The sequence below is a fragment of the Pleurodeles waltl genome, chromosome 5 (assembly GCF_031143425.1).
Source record: "Pleurodeles waltl isolate 20211129_DDA chromosome 5, aPleWal1.hap1.20221129, whole genome shotgun sequence".
Taxonomy (NCBI): domain Eukaryota; kingdom Metazoa; phylum Chordata; class Amphibia; order Caudata; family Salamandridae; genus Pleurodeles; species Pleurodeles waltl.
The window spans coordinates 103,788,051-103,798,477 of NC_090444.1; the positions used below are offsets into that span (position 1 = coordinate 103,788,051).

The 10,427-nt window shown below is 40.4% G+C and overlaps 1 protein-coding gene across 1 annotated transcript in view; it reads right to left on the minus strand.

Moving 5' to 3' along the window:
• CCDC25 (coiled-coil domain containing 25) overlaps positions 1–6,167 on the minus strand; it is a 54,037-nt gene extending 47,870 nt beyond the window's left edge. Inside the window, exons 1-2 of the mRNA XM_069233713.1 lie at positions 6,031–6,167; positions 3,206–3,253 (exon numbers count right to left, since the gene is read on the minus strand). Coding sequence (XP_069089814.1) covers positions 3,206–3,253; positions 6,031–6,055 — 73 coding nt within the window. The 5' untranslated portion in view covers positions 6,056–6,167. The remainder of the gene's footprint in view (positions 1–3,205; positions 3,254–6,030) is intronic.
• Between the last annotated feature and the right edge of the window lie 4,260 nt (positions 6,168–10,427).

The following is a 10,427-nucleotide window of genomic DNA, read 5'->3' on the forward strand; positions in this document are numbered from 1 at the left end:
ATCTGCCAGCTCTGGAGCATCTTGTATGATAAGGGCTGGATTGAAAAAGAAGCAATGTGCTTTGGTCGAGCAATGAACAATTAATTCCGGTTTTAAACCAAGAGTAGAATAGAAATTTCCTTTGTGGAATACACACACACACAAATATAAAACAAGCAATGAGGGACAGAAGGGGGCAAGCAGAATGAGTGGGGGTTGGGGGGTTCTCTCACATAGAAGTCGGACAAAGAAAAGTAAATAGGTGCCCTTGGGGAAACAGCGCCTGACATTTGATCTTGATCTTTGAATGAACAGCAAATGTGATGAGATAAGAACAAGAATTACAGCCCTGTTTACTGAAAACACTCTTGCTCCTTTGAAGTTATCTGAGACAAAGAAAAATAAACTTCCTAAAGCAGTTGCTGAAATCGGGCAAGGCTACAAGTAATGGGGTGGTGCTCCGTGGGAGGGAACAACCCATGAAAAGGGGAGACAAATAGGTAAGATTAACCACTTCAAAGCAAGACTTTTTAAAGGACACTCAAAAGAAACAAATTTCAAAAATGGACAGGCTGTAAGCACACAAAGTCTATACAACATGTCTAGGTGAGACCTAAAAAGCACTATGGAGGGAGCCGTAGGCAGCATGAGTGGGAAGAAATAGTACCTGAATCACGTCAGGAGCAGCAGACAGGGACTGATACAAGTTTAATCAATCTATGCTTGTTACCAGCACCACTGAAAGAATTGAAAGTGACGTTTGGCCGGCACTGGCCAGTTAAGGAGGCTGCAAAGAATAGGGACACTGCAGCCAACAAATGGTAAGCAATGGGTGGGCTCCAAGTCCTTTTTATTAACAGTAGTGTCTTGCAAGTAAGATGCATATGCTAGCGCATGCTCCTGAAGGCTCACCCCTGATAAACTACTTGGTTAAGTAGGGGAGAATTACACTTGTTGCAGAAAGCCTTTAAGCAAGAAGGGTTCATTTACTGTCTCGAACAATAGTTGTTTGTACATAACGTATTAGGTAAGCCTCCAAAGAAAATGTATGCTTTGTTATTTTTTGTAAAGGTATATTAGCCCTGTGTGTATACTGAATGCACTTTATTGCACTACTGTACTTTACAGCAAATTAATGCACTTCACTGCACTTTAATGCAGGTTACCTCTATTTACATTTTAGTAATAATGCGCTCGGGTAATCTTTCTCTTTCTAAGGAAATTAGATAAAAAATATATATCTTTTTGGGGGGTTCCAAAAGTGCCCTAAAAGTAGGTTTACTAGTTTTATTCATGCAATTTTGTGCTTTGCATAAAAAAACACTTTGAAAAAAAATGAGTCTCTAGAACTATATAGTATGTCATCTTCTAAAAATACAACAGGCAATATGCTTATATCCCTAAAATGAGGTTTGAGTTTGAGTTTAATAATTTATAAAGAGCAAACAAATGTGCTGCTTTATGTGGCAGAAACCAGATTTACAAAATAGGACTAGGAGAAGATAAACAAAACACTAAGTCCCTCATTACAGCTCTGGTGGTCACTCGTCCTGCGGATTACAACCTCATTCCCCGCCACCATTTCATGGTGGTAGCACCGCCAAGAAAAGGCTGATGGAGAACGGGTGCAGGGGGGCTGCTAAAAGCAGCCAGCACCCTAGCAATGTTCACTGCAAGGGTGCTGGTGAACCTTGCATCCTACAGCATTGCTGCCGGCTCAATTACGAGCCGGAGACAATGCTGTAGGCTATTTCCTGCTAGGCCAGTAGGCAGAAACTCAGGTTTCCACCAGCTGACCTAGCAGGAAACTCTTAAAGGGCCCAGCAGGAAGGTAGCCAGTATGGTGGCAACCCCTCTGTCAGAAGTTCCACGGGCGGTGTAAACCATCCGCCAAACTCATAATAAGGCCCAAAGTGTGATAATCTGAAACATCTAATAGATCTTAAGAAAGAAACAACTAATAAGCAAGGAAAGGGATATACAACTAGGAACGACTAAAAAGCCATGTTTTAAGAAGTTGGCTTGGCTTCTGAGGTGAACTGGAAGTGAGTTCCAGAGATGACAGGTATAAGTGGGAAAAACTTCTACCTCCCCAGGAGGATTTGAAAATTCTCTGAGTGGTTAACGTTTTGGGGTAGAAGATCTGAGGTTATACGAGGGAACATGCCACGCGATCCTATTAGGTGAAGGTGAAGTCTACAACTAGAATAAAGGATCTTGCAGTATCAATATCAGTGAAAAGAAAAACAAATTTGGGTAGAAAATAAGACCTCTAACCCTAGTGCCTGCATTTTTCTCTCTCAGACCCCTCCAGGACACTTGTTGGTTAAAACTTGTCACGTCAACAGGGAAATAAAGGTGCTACCTACTAAGGTTTCTTTTAAAAAGAAATAAATCAGCAAGGTAACCCAATCCTGATTTATTAAGGTCCAGTGGGAAGAAAGAAACAAGGTTCTCTTAGGCTTGATTTAACCAGTCAGTAAAAAAGCTTGCAAACTGCATGCTGCAACACTGTAATGTTTCTAAGGCCCCAGAGTGCCATGTGCTACAAACTACAAGGTGACCCACAACAGACAAATGCAATAGGTACGGCTTTGTTACAGTGTTAGGTTTTTTTATGAAGTGCTCATGTTTGATCCAGAAGGACCACTGGACATCCATAACAGTATGACAGAGTGGTGTCCATAGGGTTGCAGGTGAAGAGCTGCAATGTGACACTTTCATCCTTCCTCAGTGTTTTCTGTGGTGTTATAGTCCTAGGATTACAGCTATAATAATAGTTTGTTGTAGTGATGCGGAGTAGTGGTTAGACTGTAGTAGGTGTAGTTTTGTTGTTGAGTTTGGTGCTGTATTATTGTAGCACTGTAGTAACGGTGAAAGCTGCACACAGAGTTAGGTTTAGCAGAACCTACAAAACAACACATTATCTCCAACAAATCAATGCTTCCACACATTCTCAAAATGCAACAGTACATCTGCAGAGGAACATAGGAAAAGGCATGCACCAACAGTACTTGGTGTTCCTGGCAACGATAGAGGAAGCCTTAAACAACTCATGGCTTACTGTGTCCCATTTGTGCAACATACCAATGGGTTAGGCCTTAATAGTCCCACACAAAATCAAAGCCTAAAAAATACATATGGTCAAAGTTGAGATCATTTCACCCAAACACAACCAAAACTAAGAAAACACATGATAATCCATTTACAAATAGTGATGACTTACTTTCGTATTTATCCTTTCCCATGTAGATTGTGTATGCCGGTGTGACAACTGAGGAAAGAACACAAAAATCAACATTAGAACCTACCAAAATTGCTGGTGCATACATGTGAGAAGTATTCAACTTTGCTCAGCACAAGGTTCTGCGGAGCTGCAAAAATCACTAAGTCATCATACCACATATACAAACATCTTTGAAAATAACCTAGATTTGTCAGATTAGGTAAATAAAAAAACTGGGCAAGTGAGCATGTCCCAGCTCTAGCCAAGATTTGATATTGGACGTGACTATTCTTGACATTTCCTCTCACTCCTATGTTATATCAGTCCCAGCTGCACCATTTCAAGATGGCTATTAATCCAACGAAAATGATTTAGTGTTTGTCTTTTATGTCTTGCCCAGAAAAGCACAGTAAAGAGCTGGAGTGTGTAGGTTGATATGTCAAACCGAAAGTGACATCAACATTACTGCCACGGTCTTAAAATAGGAACTGCAAACAACAGAGCTGGATATAACCAAAATATGGCTTTGTCATACCGTTTTCTTAACGAACATTCAAAACGTACAGCCTTGCAAAAGAGCAAAAGCAAGTTAGTAGTTTTTTTGCATCATTATTTAGCTTTAGTTTTAAATGTCTAAATGTAACCATGTAAGATTCCTCAGCACCAAGAAAGCAGAACACCCCCATGTTCACAACTGTGTCTTAGTATACCCATTCTCACTTTCACTTCACATTCACTACATCTTAAAACATGGCACTATTGATAAAAAAAAAAAAATACCCAAATGTTAATGATTTTCAGTCTGAACATTGCACAGTCATTTTTTGTCCCTCAAGGTGTGTAAGAAGCATTCACACAGGATCATGATCCCCGCAATTAGTCACGATACTCCCACTATTTACCCCAGATTTTATCATGTTTCCGTGAACACATCCTCGCCTCATAGATCGGTTGTTTCAGGCGGGTGCACCAGTCCTCTCCTCCATTCTGTCAACGATGGGAGAGCTGGCCCTGCGGCCAATGTCTCTTTTGGCCACCAGTGTGACAATTCCCACAAATACTCTCTCCACTCACCCCAATATCCTCCAACCTCAAAAATGCCACCCTAGAATTAAGTTCTACCTCGCCCCCCAGGACTCGGGGCAATTCGTTCCCACCTGGATCCCAGATCAGGCATCTAATATCGAGCTGGACCTGGTATGAAACCAGTGAAAGATGTCGAATTTGTTCCGGTGTAATTTGTCTACACAGGGACACATTCAGTGGCACCTGCACGTTGCCTGCTTTCCATTCTCAGCAGAAATATGTAGGCAGCGAGGGGGCTTTCTTATTTTCACTTCCAGCTGGGCCAAAAACAAAAGCCAGATTTAAGGGGACATCAGTCCTTCCTTTTGTTCCAGCAGCATCCTGGCTGTCAACTATGTGAGGCCTAACCCATAGATGCTAATGCAGTGGAGGGAAACAAATGCACACCACTTGTTATTACTTAACAAGTACTTCAGAGAAAAAATGATTTGGAAGCAGGTTTTTGACTTTGTTCAATCCCTGTATGTAAGAAACGTGCATGAATGGTAAGAATATCAGATGTATCTGTATAAATGATGATGTAAACAGCACTTGCTAGTTTAGTTGTTTTTAAGCTTCATTCTTTCCCAGTGGTGCTAATCCCAAAGTGGGGTATCAAAGAGCTTTACATCACACATCCCTTTTACAGAGACAATACATGATAAAAGTGTGTAATCAGTGTACAGCAAATGTTACATAAGGCAATGAGGGTTACACGATATAGGAGTTCCAAATCATCCATAATGGTAGGCAATACAAGCTGAAGAGTGCATGGCCAAGAAAAAAAAGCAATGGTTTAAAACATAATGTTGTATTTGGGGTTGTCTGTACAAATAAAACTTCATGCAGCTTCTTGAGGCCAGACAAAAGCTTACTGTGCAATATTAGGATTGGAATTTAGAAACGGAGAGTAACAAAAGGATCAGTGACAAAAAGTCACAGCCCACTTATACCTAGTAACATAAATTACAAATCGCTAATCTGCATTCTACGGGATGTGCTTTGCAGCAGTCACATTAACTCTTTATGCTACTTTATTAGTCAAAACTGTGACTAGGGTAAACATAGATCTCTCCGGCAAATACATTAACTACTAGAGTTATTTTGGCGATCTCTGCAGCAGGTGCCTTAACCCAAGGCAAGATTTTAAAATACAGCCTGCTTGTGACCAATTAAGGAACGCAGAACAGATTCTGTCACATTCATACTTTTTGACAATTTCTTTGTAGCAGAGATTTTTTTTAAAAATAAACGTATGCGTTGACTGCCAGATTCTGTATTTCATAGCTTCGCCTCCTTTCTGCTGCTACACCTTCACCCCCATATGTATAGGTTTCTGCAGCACTGTTTTCCATTACCAGCACAGAGGTCTGACATGGGTCACGGCACAACCCCACTGACGTGTCATGAAAAACAAAACGCCGATATACAGATGAAACTCAATACTCTTAACGTGCAAACAGGCACCCCTCGTCTTGTGTGGTAGTGGGCTCTGCAAAGGACTTCATTTCAATTAATTGTAACTTCTGCTCAGGCAAGGTTCTTCTGGGAAGATGGCATGCCTGGTGAGTTATAGGGTGAAGATAATGAGATGTGAACACCCTGCGATCATCGGAGCAGGGCAGACACAGCATGGAGGGGATCTTCGACTACACACAAAGGTGCTCTGTGCAGTACACATGAACTCCTAAGGACTGCATAAGGATCCTCGTGGGTGCAGTGAAAGCGCCCTCTCCACCCGCAGGACGGGCCTCTCTTACCGTTGCTGGTGAAGTAGAAGACCATAGCGCCGGAGGAGAAGAACAGACCTAACCCGCAGGTCTCGGGAAGTGCTGGAGACAAACCCGGAAGTGACGACCCACTCACACCGGCACGTTCCGCAAACAAAACGTGTACGACCGCCCACAAAAACAAGCCCTAAGCAAGCCCCACCCTCAGAACGTAGACGACTGGCTGAAAATACCTCTGAAAGTAATGTGTGTTTGTAAATTATATATATAGCGCAGTGATTGGTTATGAGGCCCGTTTCCCACACAAATATCCAAGTTTCGGTTCTGCCCGCACCCTCAATGTTCCTTTGTTCTGTTAGCATCTGTATGGGAATGCGCTCCTCGTATATACAGTTTACGATGAGGCCACTGTTATTTCGGCAATAAAGCCTTTTCTAGTGCTTGTCAAGAAAAACTGTTATCAGAGGCGATTGACTTTCGTGTGCTGAAAATTGCTAGCTGCACCATTCCAAAATGGCTTTAATCGAACCCACCTCTCATACAGTTGTTCTTTTGTGTTTCCTTACTGCCCACAAAGATCTAGAGCGCTAACATTATTTTTGAATTGGAAACCAAAAGTTTGGTAGACAATTGTAATGTCGGAGTCCTTATATTTGGTATGGAATATTTATTAAGTATTAACAAGTAATAAGGCTTGCCGAATCCACTGCACTTCGTGTCTCCGTGTCTCCTCTTCAACCACTTTTCCGATCTGTCTCCAACTCCTCCAAGTCCATTCTCGAATCCGAACGGAGACACGCGATGCAGACACGCGCACAATACAACAACATATTTCAAATAACAACTCAGTATTTCAAATAATTACATACATAACAACACAACACATCTTCCCCCTAAACAAAATACAAAAGAGTAAATAAAACAATACATACATATTAAGAATAAATCACAAAATATAATCATTTAACCATTTGGGTTTACAAGAAATCCTTTTACCCATTAAACTTGAACTTTCCTTGTTATCAGCATTCCCAAAGGCTAATTGCTTTTCCATAGATCTAATATTTTGCCCTACTTCACTTCCTCCCCCTACTTCACTTCCTCCCACTTCACTTCCTCCAACATCACTAGTCACACATCCCGGAACCTCCTCATCCTGCAAATCTTCCACAATACACTCGGAATTCTTTTTAGACACACCGTCCTCAACCCTGTCACTCATGAGATTGTCACTCACCATATTCTCTTCCATTCTAATATCTTCTAAAAAATCATCTACGTTCCGCCTATTAATAGGCTGTCCTTTAAATACTGCAATCCTCTTAAGGTTCCATACCTTTCCATCACTCAAAAGAACCGCATTGCGCAGAACTTTACTCACTTGAATAGGTTCTGAAAATTGACTCTCACCCTTCTTCACTTTCCATGGTTTCTTCACTTTAACCCAACTACCTACACGAACTTCCACATCCTTCCTTGAACCCCTACTCTTGTCAAATGTTTGCTTATATTCCCTATGTTTTCTCACAATTTGATCTCTTACTTCTTCAAATGGTACTTTGCATTCAGAAGCCTCCAATAACCATTCCGGATTGCATTTCGTCCTTGGTACCCTACCCCTCATTAGCTCAAAGGGGGATAAACCAAGTGCTTCATGATAACAAGTTCTATAAGACCATAATGTTTTATTAACCTGGACCATCCAATCACTTCCATTCTTACACGCAATCTGAATCGCACCCTTCATAACTATGTTAAATCTCTCAATCATACCATTTCCACTAGGATTATATAAAGATGTAGTTCTATGTTTAATACCAACTCTTTCAAAATACTTCTTCGTTAAACCAGATGTAAATTGCACCCCATTATCACTAATGATTTGTACTGGTAAACCTTCCTCAACAAACGTAGAGTCCATAAATGATAGAAACTCCCACAAATCCACTTTATCCACCACTTTCACCACTGGCCACCTGGAGAAAACATCAATCATGGCAATAATGTACTTCCCAGGATTACCAAATGGACCCATGATGTCGATGGCAATAGTATGCCAAGGTTTACTTGGAACAATTGGTTCACACATATTAGGCCTTAAAGTATTTAAGGTTTTATCAGAATTTGCACAAACAATACACTCTCTCACAACCCTTTCTGCCTGAATATCTATTCCTGGCCACCAATATCATCTTTTTACCCTCTGTTTAGTTTTCACTATTCCACAATGCGTTTTGTGACATAACTTCAAAATCCTGTACCTAAGTGTCATTGGTGGAATAGCTCTATCACCTCTAAAAACAGTTCCCTTAACAACTGAAAGCTCACTCCTCACCTCCCAAAACTGTTTAAGTATATTAGGCATTTTAGATTTGTTGGGCCAACCATTCACAACACATTTCAACAACATTTGTAAATCACAATCCTTGGAATATTCTTCCTTCCACACCTCTTCCCTTATGCTCAAATTTTCGTCATCATGAATCAAAGCAACTTGTAACTCCTCCACTTCTTCTTCATCCCATTCCAAAATCTCTGTGGGCATACGGGATAAATAGTCTGCCAGTACATTATTTCTTCCAGGAACATACTCAATATTATATACAAAATCCTGCAACCGCATTGACATTCTTGCAATTCTTGCTGATGCCTTATACATTCCTTCGGTGGTCAGTAATTTCACTAACGGTTTGTGATCCGTTCGTAAAATACATTCCTTACCCCACACAAAAGATCTGTAATGCTCCAGTGCCCAAATACATGCAAGTGTTTCCTTCTCAATTACCGAAAAATTCTCTTCATTCGGTGATAATGCACGAGAAGCAAAAGCAATTATGACCTCTTTTCCTGAAGCATCAATTTGTGTCAGCACACCTCCCAATCCTTTGTTGCTGGCATCCACGGTTACTACACTTGTACAATCAGGATCAAAACTACCCAAAATAGGAGCTTGCACAATTGCATTTTTAACATCCTCAAACTCCACTTCACACTCATGTGACCAATTGAATTTAACATGGTTTTTCAACAACTGTCTGATATTGTACACTCTGCTAGAGAAACCTTTCACAAATTTCGCATAGAACTTGACATCATCTTTACACATAGGATGTGGAGAATTCAAGATGGCATCTACTAATTTAGGTTTCATGGTCACACCATTCCCACATAACACATGACCAAGATAGGTTACTGACTGTACTCCAAATTTACACTTCGAGTGTTCTACAGTCAAACCCTTCTCTTCCAGAATACTTAACACATCCTCCAAGACTTTATCATGTTCCATTCTATCCCTTCCAAACAATAGTATGTCATCTTGGAAACATCTTACATTGGTCTGTTTCCCAAATAACTGATACATCAATCTCTGAAAGATGGCAGCTGCCGAAGCTAAACCAAACGGTAATCTCTTGTATTGAAAACATCCCACTGGAGTAATAAACGCTGTGTACTTTTTACTGCTTCATTTAATTTAATCTGATGGTACGCTGCGGATAAATCTATGGTGGAAAACCATCTAGCCCCCTTAATTAGTGTCAACATTTCTGAAATCCGTGGTAAAGGAAATTTGTCCACTACGATATTCTTATTCAGGTGGCGCAAATCTATGCATAAACTAATCTTATTTAGCTACCACCACTGGAGAAATCCACTCGGAAGATTCGATTGGTTCAATGATATTCGCTTCCTTCAACTTATCTAATTCTTTCTCAACTTCACTTCTAATCAGAATGGGAATGTTCCTCACCTTGTGAATCTTTGGACAAGCATTGGACTTGAGAACAATATTATGTTCAAAACCCTCTAAAATACCAATTTTCCAGCTAAAAACCTTAGGAAATTATTTGAACATTTCTTTTGCAATGCTCTCTCCCTCATCCACTACCATGACTGGTTCCGAACTATTCGGATCAAGTGTGATGTGCAAATCTCCCTGGTCCTTCCAACCTAGGACTGAAGGTCCCTTCCTTGCTATATATAATTATCCAATAGACTTCCTGTTCTTAAAAGCAAAAGTAAGTTCCCTGAAACCTAACAAATCTATTTTTTCCCCAGAAAAGCCTTCTGGACTAATATCAGGTTTTTGTAAACCTTTACCTAATTTTCCAACAAATTTTGACCTCCACACTTCCTCATTAATTATAGTAAAAGGAGAACCTGAATCAACATAAACTTGAATTTCTATCCCTCCTATGCGCATTAAACATACTGGTTTCTTTTTACTGCAACATGACTCTTCACGTACATTGAAAACAAACATTTGATCCTTGCTTATGAGTTTACTACTCTGCATGACCCTATTGATCTTATCCTCATCTTCACTTGAATTATCACCTACTCCATCCACATACTTCACAGTGTTATTCTTTTTCTTTTTCTTACATACCCTAGCAAAATGTCCTATAACTCCACAAGCCACACAC